Below are 14,105 nucleotides of genomic sequence, written 5' to 3' on the forward strand. Positions count from 1 at the left end.
AGTTCCCAGTTAATTCAGAAAAGGCTTAAATCTTGAACATAGTCATTCCTCCGGATACAGGAGATTTCCGTTCCCAAGAACCCGTGAATGATGAAATTTGCAAGTGTGGAGCTCGTTTAAAAATAGGTTAAAAATTGCGGATACATAATTTTTGCCTGCAGATGTGGAGTTTTGTTGTGACTTAATTTTTGGAACAGATAGGCAAATTCATCACATGATTTCACTGATAAAGGAATTTACTGCATTCCTTCAGTTCGTACAGAACAGATCCCTGCGAATGAAGGTATATCACTTCCAGTGAGTATGAATGCACCACTCGGCAAACTTAACGATTATCTTAAATTGTTCATTTTTGCAGCTACTAACATACTCAATTGTTCAGCAAGTCCTGTTCAAATGCAGAATCACACCCAATAGTAGACATTTTGTTTTGGGTTTTGCATGTGTGGCCTGGTTGAACCCTGACTGTATTCTGTCCAATATGAACATACTGTTAGATTTGATCAGCCATTTTTTGCCACATACAACACACATATATTGCATTATACTGAAATCTACACATGCTCAATTGTGCGGTTCTCACGGCCTCCTTTTGGACAAAAAGCAGCACTTGCATAGCCTCTACATGATAGCAGCAAGAAACAGCTTTCTTAACCTATTTTCACAACGTTGAGACATGCTTTGCAGGCCCTGGCAAACCAGTGTTCTTTTCTCCTGCAGTAGAAATTGCTGTGATTGCATGAGCTTTAGCATACTTAATTGGTCTTGAGTGCAGAATGAAATGCTTTGCAACATGCCTTTCTTTTCAGCAATATTCAGATTCTTTACTACCAACCTTCAATTCAAAATGCCTTTTGTAGTGTTACTGTTTACTGTATATGCTCCTTCTTAAATCTTCATCCTACGTACGTTTGAAAGAAATGCAAAGCTATAAAAGACATTTTTACATTTTGAGAGAAAAAGGCAAGTCAGACATTCACCTTTCTGCCATACTACTGTATTCCATCTTTCAAAAAGAAAGACATGATTTTTTTTAATATTACTTAACAATATGTTAAAAAAGTAGCCAGTTTAGGCTTCAGTGTTAATACAATTATACACTCTATAACAGGTCGATAGTGTGAGCATTGTTCTTTTGAATTCATTCTGCAAGTATTCTTACACAAGCTGGCTACAAGTCAGAAATCAAACACAATATAGCGTAACCTTGTACACTTTAAACAGTGAATTTGTGAAGGAGTACTGGAGGCAACTGGGATTTCACTGCCCAGTTCAGCATGAGCATTCCCATCGTTCAAACCATTTCGTTGAGGGAACACTGGAGCAATGACGAATAAAAATTGATGAAGTCCATTCCTTTGTCAGTAGTTGGATTGTATGTACAGTGCTGAATGCAAGACGTGAATAAAAAGTCACGGCAGATTGATGCAAAGGAGGGAACAAACAGACTGACCTTCACCCAAGCACATGCTTGGGCAGACACTAGGGAAGAAGAGTCAGAGACAGAAGGTTGTTTGAGTTCCAACCCGAGCAGGTTATGACTACTTTTGAACAAGTCCCACTCACAGACTACAAACACACAAGCAAACGAAAAAATAAATCAGGTAAGGAGTACGTGGAGCGACATCTGGCCAACTCTTTCTCCAAACACTGTAAGGAAGTTCCTACGGCCAAGGCGCCCTGCACCAATCCCAGTGCAGAACCACACACAGCAGTGGGGAGATGGGATGGTGAGGGCAGAAGGATGAAGGGCAGAAAAAGGCAAGGCAGTTCCAGAACAACCTGGTTAGCTCTCAGCACAGCAGAGTACTGTATATTCGAGTGAGAATACTCAGTGGAGTCACAAGTCGGGAACTCTTAATCTGATCAGTGAGCAGCAAATGTGGTTTTCTTCAGGCTGAAGTTAGACCAGTTGATGGAGAGTCTCTGCCTGTTTTGCCGGGCTGAATCTAAGCAGAATCTGTGGAGGGAAAGGAGAATGTAATGAGTTTTAAAATAAAAAGCGTGCCGGAAACACTCAGCACATCTGACAATATCTGTGGAGAGGGAAGAAAAGTTAAAACTGCAGGTTGATGATCTAGCGTATATGAATGTAATGAGCCCAAGGCAAACCATAAGACCTGGGAGCAGAAATTAGGCCATTCAGCCCACTTAGTCTGCTCTGCCATTCAATTATGGCTGATAAGTTTCTCAACCCCATTCTTCCGCCTTCTCCCCGTAACCTTTGATTCCTTAACAATCAAGAACCTATTTATCTCTGTCTTAAAACATACTCAATGACTTAGCCTCCACAGCCTTCTGTGGCAATGAATTCCATAGATTCACCATTCTTTGGCTGAAGACGTTTCTCCTCATCTCCATTCTAAAGGGTGTTCCCTTGACTCCAAAGCTGTGCCCCCCCCCCGCCGGTCCCACTCTCTCCTGCTAATGGAAACATCTTCCCGGCATCCACTCTATCCAGGCCATTCAGTATCCTGTAAGTTTCAATTAGATTCCCCCCTCGTCCTTCTAAACTCCATCGAGCGTAGACCCAGAGTCCTCAAATGTTCCTCACATGTCAAGCCTTTCATTCCTGGGATCATTCTTGAGAACGTCCTCTGGACCTGCGCCAGGGCCAGTACATTCTTCCTGAGATATGGGACCCAAAATTGTCCACCATATTCTAAATGTGGTCTGACCAGAGCTTTATAAAGCCCCAGAAGTACACCACTGCTTTTGTATTTAGTCCTCCCAAAATGAATGCAGTCTTCCTAACTATCAACTCAACTTGCAAGTTAACCTTAAAAGAAACCTAGACTAGGTCTCACAAGTACCTTTGCAGTTCAGATCTCAGAATTTTCCCTGCATTTAAAAATTAGTCTATGCCTCTATCCTTTCTACCGAAGTGCATGACCTCACACTCTCCCACGTTGTATTCCATTTGCCACTTCTCTGCCCACTCTCTGAACCTAAGTCCTTCTGCAACCTCTCCACCTCCTCATTATCTGTCCCTCCACTTGTCTTTGTATCATCTGCGAACTTAGCCAGAATGCTCTCAGTTCCTTCATCAAATCATTAATGTATAAAGTGTCAAGTTGTGGTCCCAACACTGACCCTTGTGGAACTCCACTAGTTACCAGTTGCCATCCTGAGAAGGACCCTGTTATCCCACTCTCTGCTTTCTGCCAGACCGCCAATCTTTTATCCATGCCAATACCTTCTAACACCATGGTTATCTTACTCAGCAGCTCCTGTGCGGCACCTTGTCAAAGGCCTTCTGGAAGTGTAGGTAGATACCAACCATTGGTTCTCCTTTGTCTAACCTGCTCACTACCTCCTCAAAGAATTCTAAAATTTGTCAGACATGACCTCCCCTTGATGAAACCATGCTGACTTCATCCAATTTACCATGCACTTCCAAGTATTCAGAAATCTCATCCTTCACAATGGACTCCAAAATCTTCCCAATAACTGAGGTCAGGCTAATCAGCCTGTAATTTCCAATCTTTTGCATTACTCCCTTGCTAAACAGCGGGGTTACATTAGCGATTTCCAGTCCTGACTTGTGATTCCTGAAAGATCATTTCTAATGCCTCCACTATCTCTTCAGCTATCTCCTTCAGAACTCTGGGGTGTAGTCCATCTGGTCGAGGTGATTTATCCATCTTCAGACCTTTCAGTTTTTCTGGTACCTTATTGGTGATGACCACCATGCTCGCTTCTGCACCCCCCCAACGACTCTCTCGAATTTTTGGGATGTCACTTGTCTTCCACCATGCAGAATGACGCAAAGTACTTATTCAGTTCCTCTGCTATTTCTTTGTTCCCCATTACTACTTCTCCATTGTCATTTTCCAGTGGCCTAAAATCCACTTTTGCCTTCTTTTGCCCTTTAGATGTCTAAAGAAACTCTTACAAATCTTCTTTTATATTACTGGCTACCTTACCCTCATATTTAATCTTCTCCCTCCTCATTTCTTTTTTAGTTGTCCTCTGTTGGTCTTTGTAGGCTTCCCAATCCCAATTTCCCACTGCCCTTCGCCACATTATATGCTCTCTCTTTTGCTTTTATGCTGTCTCTGACTTGCCTCGTCAGCCATGGTTGCTTCCTCCTCCCTTTAGCATGCTTATTTTTCCTAGGGATGAATTTTTGCTGTGTCTCCCAAATTAACCCTAGAAACTCCTGCCATTCCTGCTAGGTTCCTCTCCCAGTCAATTCTGGCCAGCTTCTCCCTCATGCCTCTGTAATTACCTTTATTCAACTGTGATACGTTACATCTGATTCCAGCTTCTCCCCCTCAAACTGCAGAGTAAATTCTATCATAATTATGGTCACAGCCTTTTAAGGGTTCCTTCACCTTAAGTTCCCCTATCACGTCTGCCTCATTACACATCATTACATTGAGAATCGTCTGTTTCCTAGAGCGTTCCTCCTTAAGCTGCTCCAAAAAGCCATCTTGTAGACATTCCACAAATTCCTTTCATTGCGATCCAATGAACCACATCATACCTGCCAACTTCAATCTCCGCCACAAGCTCATTTACCTTATTTCGTATGCAACATGCATTCACATACAACACTTCCAGTCCTGTATTTACCATCCCACTTTTCATTATCATCCTTCTATTCGATATGCTTAAAGTTAGATTCCTAACCCTTTCCAAACACACTGTCCTATTGTATTCTGGAGACTTTAATAACCTCTCCTGAGTTCTTCTTTATATTTTCATATTTTCCATGCAGTTGAATCCACACCTCCACATGCTAACCTGCTGTTTTGTTTCCCAATAGCCGTTATACTTCCTGGAGTTTTACACCCTCGCCTTCCCCCGCCGTCACCGTGCCACCAGTGAAGTGTTGGTGTTATGTCCAGCTTGTTATTTTCTGCCTTGGTCTGCTGGGGTGGTTGGCATCACTTCCGGTTCTGTTTTTCAGGAGTTTGTACATCGGCTCCAGTTCAATGGGTTTGTTGAAGGACTTCTGGTTGGAATGCCAGGCCTCCAGGAATTCCTTTTGTCTCCGTTTGGCTTGTATTATTATGGATGTGTTCTCCCAGTCAAATTCGTGTCTTTCTTGCCCATGTGTATTGAGATCAGTGAGAATTGGTCGTGTCTCTTGGTGGCTGGTTGGTGTTGGTGTATCCTTGTCAGTTTTCTTCCAGTTTGGCCTATGCAATGTTTCTCAGTCCTTGCATGGTATTTTGTATATTACATTAACTTTACTGATTGTGCGTATGGGATCCTTTACGTTTGTCAGTAGCTGTCGCAGGGTGCTTGTTGGTTTGTGGACCTCCCTGATATCTAGGGGTCCGAGTAGTCTTGAGGTTGTCTCTGATGTACAGTAGGGTGACTAGTGTGTCTGGCCATGTTGTGTCTTCTTGTTGTGGCCTGTCGTGGAGGTAACACAAGACGACTCAGACCCCTAGGTATCAGACCCCTAGCCCACAAATCAACAACTACCATGCGACACACGTAAAGGATCCCATACCCACAACCAATAAAACTAATGTAATATACAAAATACCATGCAAGAACTATGAGAAACATTAAGAGGCCAACCTGGAAGAAAACTGACACTTAGGGCACACCAACACCAACTAGCCACCAAGAGACATGATCAATTCTCCCTAGTCTCAATACATGGACACAAATTCGACTGGAACAACACATCCACAACAGCACAAGCCAAACAGAGACATGCCAGGGAATTCCAGGAGGCCTGGCATTCCAACCGGAACTCTATCAACAAACACACTGAACTACAGCCGATATACAAACCACTGAAAGACAGAACTAGAGTGATGCCAACCACCCCAGCAAACCAAGGCATATAAACAACAAGCAAGACAGAACACCAGCGCTTCACCGGAGGTGCACTGACGATGTTACCTAGCAGGGTGACGAAACATCTGCAATCAAATGCACAGGCTCGGCGAGCAAGTCTACAACCTCATCCATAACCTGAGCTACGAATCTTCTCAAAATCTTTTCAGCCACAACTTTGCTTGTGATAGTCAAAACGTCAGGATCAATGCTGCATTATTACAGTACGCCCATCCTCAACTGCCATTTGTGGAAGCAAGTTCCAAACCTCTACCAACCGGTGTGTGTGGAAGTGCTTCCTGACGTCTCTCCTGAATGGCCCGCTCCTAATTTTCAGACAATGCTCCCTAGATCTAGAATCCCCAAACAGTAGAAATAGTTTATCTACCCTTAAGATCGTGAAGGCTTCAATCAGATCATTCCGTAACCTTCTAAATTCTAAAGAAAACAGGCCTAATTTTTATAATCTTTGCTTGTAACAACCCCTGAAGTCCAGTTATCAATCCTGTTGCCTAGATCTGCTTTCAGTACTCCACGCAAGGTTGAGCAGGGTTTTGTATACCTGCAGCATACCTTTTGAACCCTTACAGCCAAGTCCTTTAGATTAAAAAGGTCAACATTCCATTAGCTTTCTTGATTATTTTCATCCCCTTGGTAATCAAGAATCTATTATCCTGCTTTAAAAATACTTAAAAACTTTGCAGCCATTGCTTTGAGGAAGGGATTTCCAAAGACTCTCAACCCTCAGATAGAAAAAAAAAGTTCCCTCATCTAGTTTTTATTTTTAAACTCTGACCCCTAGTTCTAGGCAAGGGGAAACATTTTTCAGCATCAACCGAAAACTTTCCAATTGGTCTAGTTATTTTAAATAAGTTGCCACTCTTGTTAAAGTGACACAAGATGCAGAATTCAGGCTTGCATCTAGACATAGCACATTGACGAAACACGATGTGCCATCTTACAGCCCATTGTGCCTGCACTGGCTCATTGCATGAAATTTCAACATGCTCCTTCCTGTGCCTTTATTCAGTTAACCTATTTTTGTAATCAACCTGTTCAGACTGATGTTATTATATATCTCTGGAGCAGGTGGGACTTGAACCCAGGTGTCTTGGTCCAGAGGTAGGGACACTACCACTGTGCCACAAGAGGCCCTCCCCTCCCATGCCTCTTCCTCCATAGCCGTGCAAATTTTCTGTTGCTTATCCAACTCAGCTTGAAAAGCCTAAGTTGAATCTGCCTCCACCACACTTGGCACTGCGTTCTACATTCCATCCACATTCTGCATGAAAATAGTTTGCTCATATCAGAGATGGTTCTTTTGCCAATCACATTGACCAGTACTCTCTGGTTTTCAACGATTCTCGTAATGGGAACTGCTTCTTTTTAAATCGACTCTGGCAAAGCTCTCATGAACATGAAACCAATCTGTTTTTGACATTGATTAGTAAACAGCTGTTTGATGCACTTGGACGGAAATAAATGCTGCAAAAATTCTATATTAAGTCTAGTTTGACTACAGCTGTCAGAGCTGGATCCAATCTTTATCCCTGGTCCAAGAAGAGATATTATAATTAGCCATTGCACCTCAACGTAGAACAAAAAACACTACAGCACAGGAAGCCAGGCTTTTTTTTTCCTCAGTAAAAACTCCCAGATCTTGCAATGTGATGTAGTGATCTGTGCTAATTGGTGCATACTGGAAGATGATTCTGTGGTCAAATAACCCCCCCGAGATGGCAGCAAATACAAGGTTACAGCCACATGCACAGCAATGCCACCATACATTACCAAACCACCAAAAATTCATATTACCTCTTGAAGTATTCTACTTCCCGCTCGGTCTCGTCCATCTCCACACTGTCCAAGTCAATGTCTTTAGGGAGGAACACATCATCTATTCAAAAAAAAAAAAAAAGTGGTCATAAACAGATTCTTTCAGATGCAAAATTTAGATTTCTTAAATAGTGTCTTTGATTATGGTACAGGAGTAATGAGAGACAGTGTGGGGGTAAGGATCAGGCAATTTTGTGCTTAGAGTTGCCTAATCTCTCCTCCACAGGGTTTATTTTCTTCCTTTCGCATTGAGTGTAATTGCTACGATCACCAAAAATTCTATTACTGCTGTACCATACAGTGACCAAACCTTTAGATGGACTTAGTTTGTTCTCATCTAGCAATGTTGCTTCAATTACAAACCTTAGGAAAATTAGATTACATTGATCGAAAAGGTAGGTTTTTCTTCCAAGCAGAGATTTTCCAACACGTAGAAAATGCCAATGTTGTATAGTTTTGCAAAAGCAGCATTGAAACATAGGAGTAGGATAGGCCATTCAGCGCATCAAGCTTACTCCATTATTCACATTCGATCATAGCTGATCATCTACTTCCATGCCTCTGTAGCTCAACAGGTGTATTTACCTTGATGATTTGTTATTAATTTAATGTCTTAATCACACTTGACAAAACAATATTACCCAGAAAATGATTCAACAACAGCTATTGTCTTCCGATTCACTAGTCCAAGAGCCACTGCCAATGCCTTAAGTTTCTGTCAATCCCTAATTATCCTTGCTAAGGTTGACCACCTACCTTCTGCAGTCCATGTGTTGTAGTGACACCAAAAATGTTGTTAGGGAGTTCCAGAATCCAGTAACAATGAAGGAACAATAACATAGTTCCAAGGGGATGGTGTATCTCAACCGGCGGGAAACCTATAGGCAGTGGTGTTCACATCCATCTTCTGCCTTTGTCATTCTAGGTGAAAGAGGTTATGGGTTTGGAAGGTGCTGCCGAAACAGCCTGGTTAAGTTGCTGCAGTGCATCTCGGCGATGGCATACTTGTCTGCCACTCGTCAATGATGGAGACAGCAAGTGTTGCAGGTGGTGGATAGGGTGCCAGTCAAGTAGGCGCCTTTGTCACGAATGAAGAACTTCCCCAGTGTTGTTTCAAATAGTAAAATTAATGGAGACTTGAAAGCACATTATCACAAATGGGATAGCAAAAATGAAGAACCTATCAGCAAGATTACTACAAAGAACCACAGAAATTGGAGGAGTAGAAGGCATACAGGCCTAAGAACCACTTAAGATTCGGGGTGACCTAATGTTCGCCTCAGCACCACTTAACTGCCTGCTCTCCAAACACTAGACAGCGTTATGGTTTCAACATACAGCTCTCTGAATACAGAAGCAATCCACAGCACTCTTGGATACAGAATTTCAAACATTCACAACTCTCAAAGGAGAAATTCCTCATGATGTCAGACTTAAATGGGCAATCCCTTATTCTGAAACTGTGACCTCAGTTCTGACAAAGGTTCACTGGACACAAAATCTTAAGTGTTTTCTCTCCACAAATAGAACATAGAACAGCACAGCACAGTACAGGCCTTCGGCCCACGATGTTGTGCCAACCTATTATCCTAATAAGATTAATCTACCCTGCATACCCTACATTTTACTATCCTCCATGTGCCTATCCAAGAGTAGTTTAAAAGTCTCGAAAGTATCTGACTCCACCACCATTGCCGGCAGCACGTTCCACACGCCCACCACACTCTGTGTGAAGAACCTACCTCTGACATCTCCCCTATACCTTCCTCCAATCACTTTAAAATTATGTCCCCTTGTAATAATCATTTCCACCCTGGGAAAAAGTCTCTGACTATCCACTCTATCTATGCCACTCATCATCTTGTAAACCTCTATCAAGTCACCTCTCATCCTTCTTCACTTCAATGAGAAAAGCCCTAGTTCCCTCAACCTTTCCTCATAAGGCCTGTCCGCCAGTCCAGGCAGCATCCTGGTAAATCTCCTCTGCACCCTCTCTAAAGCTTCCACATCCTTCCTATAATAAGGTGACCAGAACTGAACACAATATTCCAAGTGTGGTCTAACCAGAGTTTTATAGAGCTGCAGCATAACCTCACAGCTCTTAAACTCAATTCCCCTGCCAATGAAAGCCAACATACCAAACACCTTGTTTACAACCCTATCAACTTGGGAAGTAACTTTGAGGGGTTTATGGATGTGGACCCCAAGACCCCTCTGTTCGTCCACACTGCCGAGAATCATCCAATTAACCCTGTATTCTGCATTCAAATTCGACCTTCCAAAATGAATCACTTCACACTTTTCTGGGTTGAATTCCACCTGCCACTTTTGTCCAGCTCTGCATCCTGTCAATGTCCCGCTGCAACCTACAACAGCCCTCCACGTTGTTCACAACTCCACCAACCTTCATGTTATTGGCAAACTAACTAACCCATCCTTCTATTTCCTCATCCAAGTCATTTATAAAGATCACAAAGAGCAGAGGTCCCAGAACAGATCCCTGTGGAACACCACTGGTCACTGAGCTCCAGGCTGAATACTTTCCATCTACTACCACCCTCTGTCTTCTATTGGACAGCCAGTTTTGTATCCAGACTGCCAAATTTCCCTGAATCCCATACCTCCTTACTTTCTGAATGAAATGCTGCCAGAGCGGATTTTCGGCAGCAATTTCTGTTTTGGTTCAGATTTCCAGCATCCTAAGTTCTTGGTCTTACTCGCCTCTAGTTCTAGATTCTTCCAGGACTTTAAGATCAAGACCAATATATATATTTGTAAGATAGGAAGGCAAAGCAGTTTGTTGCAAATCAGCCATGATTTGAATTGAGGAAGCACAATCTCTGGAACAGAATGGCTGCTGCTGTTCTTTTGTTCTCACACTATGATTCAAGTACACTAGCCATTCACTGTGACCACTGGGACTTTGAGAATACTATCATATCACTATAAAACTCCTTTCTCAAACTTCAGCCTGGGCCACGAATGCAGGTTTCTTGGAAGCAATCTGGAAACTGTTTCAATCCATACAGCCGGCAATGGAACAACTGACTAACTCTCCCTCAAGGCTCCATAATGAAGAGTGAATACTTGGTAGAAAGTGCCTTTCAGACATAACCAAAAAATAGTGAGCACCACTGCAAAGAGAGTCAGTGTTATACAGCACAGAAACAGACCCTTCAGTCCAACTTGTCCCTGCCGACCAAATTTCCCAAAATAAACTTGTACCATTTGCCTGCATTTGGCCCGTATTCCTCCAAACCTTTCCTATTCATGTACTTGTCCAAATGTCTTTTAAATGTTGTAATTGTACCTACATCTACCATCTCGTCTGGCAGTTCACTCCACATATATATTAAATGATTTTCCTTTCACCTTAAAATTATGTCCTTTAGTTTTTAATTTCCCAACCCGAGGCAAAAGTCTTTTGCTATTTACCTTATCTGTGCCCCTCATGATTTTGTAAATCTCCACAAGGTCACCCCTCAATCTCCTACACATCAGTGAAAGTCCCAGCTTATCCGGCTTCCCCATATAACTCAAACCGTTTGAACCCATTGACATCCTCGTAAATCTTTCCTGCACCCTTTGCAGTTTAATAATATCCTTCCTATAGCAGAGCGACCAGAACCGTACACAGTACTCCAAAGGGGTTTCATCAACGTCCTGTTCAACTGCAACTCCTTTACTCAATGGACTGAGCCATTGAAGCAAGCACGCCAAATGCCTTCTTTACCACCCTGTCTACCCGCGACATAACTTGCAATGAACTATAGCAAAAGCAAGGGAATTAGTCATCAGTTTCCAATGAGCTTTTCCATTGCATAGTAAAAGAGAGAGAGTTCGAGCTCAACAATTTCACAGAACACTAATAGTAGGAGATTTAATTATATAAATTAGTGAATCAGAAAACATCAGGCAGACCAAACGGCAAAGAGATCAGAATGACCAAGCAACACTGAAGGAAAAAAAAAGGACAGATTTTCTTGAGACCGTAGTAAAGGATGACAGTGACAAGAAGGAAGTGCCAAAAGAAAATCAGAAATCAGGGGGTTTAATTTTAAAACCACATAATCAAGTAAACATGAGGGTAAAATCAGATTTAAAAAACACCCAATGGCTCATGCATGCGTACTCAGATAAAAGTGAAGTACTGCAGATGCTGGAAATCTGAAACAAAAACAAAGTGCTGGAGAAATTCAGCAGGTCTGGCAGCATCTGTGAAGAGAGAAACAGTAAACATTGAGTCCGATTTAACCGTTCTTCAGGATAGACCCAGGTCAGATCTCAAAAGTGACCAAAGTGTTTCTGCATTAGGGATAGATTACTTGACAGTAGTCCTCCTTCTGGACTTTAAACATCAACCCCTCAGATATCGGAAGTTACGGCTCGGTCATGACAATCTTCATGATGGGTGGGAATGAAGGATGAGTGTGTGTACGTGCACTTGGAGTTGATTTTTGAGACAGGATATGAAGGGCTTTGAATCAGTTATTTAGAATATGATTAAATGCTACAGTGGAAACATTAGTGCGCTTTAGTGCTCGTTATAATAAATGTTTAGAACGATTAAGCAGGCTCTGAAGTAAGTTGTTTTAATTAAGCTAGTCTCGGAGCTCCCTCTCCTGGTGGAAACTTACTGTAGCATAACAATCTACAGAACTTCAAAAGCTGCTCATCACCACCTCTAGACTATGGCCTCAAGTCATTGGGATCCGTATACACGTGGAAATTACCAAGAAATAAGTGTGTACCAAACATGTAGGAAAGGCAAAAGCAATAGAGAAGAATGAGCAGAATGAGATAGTATGTGAGGAAGACAACTATGATATCAAAACTATGCACATGTGCATGCACGATATAGTGTGTGTGAAGTTTTTAGCTGTACGGAAGCATGATACAGGGTGATGGACCAGCCAGCTGGTCCTTCCCTGCCTGTTATTTCTGTATGCTTCACAAAAGCCCATCAGCTATGAAGATCGACCCGAGTTGTGTTTGAAAGTAATTAAATGTATTAGCATGTAAATTAAGTTGACTTCTAAGTATTTGCAGACGGAGGTTTTTTTTAAAATAAGTTATTATGTGGATGTTGCTGACTCAGTCCGTATTTATTGCCCATCCCTAATTTCTTGAAAAGGTGGCGGCAAGCTGGCTTCTTGAACCTCTGCAGTCCAATTAGTCTGAAGTGTGAATTGTGTTGGCCACTATTGATTTAACACAATATTGAATGAAATAATTCGTTTAGCTGTCCAAGAGAGAGATGAGTGGTGATCACTTGTATGACCAAGGAATACTACTGGCAAGGCTAATTCGGTCAAAGCATTCTTTATTTTTATACAAAAATAGAGTGAAACTTACCGATAGAGTTGTTCAGTTTGTCGCCTTTCTTCTTTTTGTTTTTCTTGGTTTTTCCTTTGGGCTGGGGCGATTCCGCAGTGTTTTTGTTAACGTGTTGTTGGTCATTAGAAGGGGCAGGTTCACTCACTGCTAACACCTTTTCTTCTTTCACATGGTTGAGCTTCTTCCCATTGCTATTAACTCCTTTTTTCTCCTCTTTTCTGGTTTCTGCCACCATTTGGCACTCAGACAGCTTTGGTTTGAGTGTTCCCAATTCTGCCTGACACTTGGCTGAGCTTTTTGGGTACGTCTCGCAGGGTCTGAAGCCCTCAGTTGGCTTCAATGGCCGTTCAGTACTCTGTTTGACCACCTGCGATTTTACCTTCTGCTTGCCGTTTACTTCATTGTGGACCGAGAGTTCCAGGCTGATGTTGGCTTCTGGTTGCTTGGCCTTTGCTTCCCGCTGAGATGGAGCCTGGGGCAGTCTGGGGTCTTTCCCATTAGCTGGTGACTGCTGTGTTGTACTAGATTCTGGCAGAACACTCTGCTCCTCTTTGCTGTTTGTTTGTGGGGGTGGTGGGTTGGGAGGCTTTGCTACAGTATCTGGATGCTGGGATTTGCCATTATCATTTACCAGATCCACAGCAGTTTGCTTTAAACGTGCATTTTGTAAAAAGCACTCATTTTTTTGGGACTCCTTAATTCTCTCCTTTTTCTTTTTCTTGGCTGATCTTATTTGCTGCAGCTCTTGAAGCCGTTGCAGTTCCTGTTTTAGCCGCTCTTCCTCTTCCTGCCGCCTCTGCTCCTCCAGTAGTTGTAACTGTTCTCTCTCACGGGCTTCAGCCTCAAGTCGGGCCTTCTCTTCCTGCTGGAGGAAAACAGCAGTAAGTGTATTGAGCTAAAGCTTTTGTGGCTGTTATAAAAAGGTGTAGTACTCACCCCATTGTAGTCCTGTGGTCTTCAATCAAGTTTTATCCCCTAACTAACAGATCAAGAATTGGAGTCCTTAACTTGGAAGTGAAAACATGACCCAAACGTTCCTTTCTTTATGAAATCGAACTTTTCCTGTCTTAAGCTAAGCCTACAGAAAATAAATTACTGATTGAGGCATTATCCTCAGAAGCCTTTCTCTC

General features: G+C 42.4%; 1 protein-coding gene across 1 annotated transcript in view; it reads right to left on the reverse strand.

Moving 5' to 3' along the window:
* Nucleotides 1–1,000: 1,000 nt before the first annotated feature.
* Nucleotides 1,001–14,105, reverse strand: part of fam193a (family with sequence similarity 193 member A) — a 177,362-nt gene continuing 164,257 nt past the window's right edge. The window contains exons 6-8 of the mRNA XM_048594125.1: nucleotides 12,994–13,840; nucleotides 7,618–7,699; nucleotides 1,001–1,960 (exon numbers count right to left, since the gene is read on the reverse strand). Coding sequence (XP_048450082.1) covers nucleotides 1,867–1,960; nucleotides 7,618–7,699; nucleotides 12,994–13,840 — 1,023 coding nt within the window. The 3' untranslated portion in view covers nucleotides 1,001–1,866. The remainder of the gene's footprint in view (nucleotides 1,961–7,617; nucleotides 7,700–12,993; nucleotides 13,841–14,105) is intronic.

The sequence above is a fragment of the Rhincodon typus genome, chromosome 3, assembly GCF_021869965.1.
Source record: "Rhincodon typus isolate 14 chromosome 3, sRhiTyp1.1, whole genome shotgun sequence".
In the NCBI taxonomy this organism is placed as follows: Eukaryota; Metazoa; Chordata; class Chondrichthyes; order Orectolobiformes; family Rhincodontidae; genus Rhincodon; species Rhincodon typus.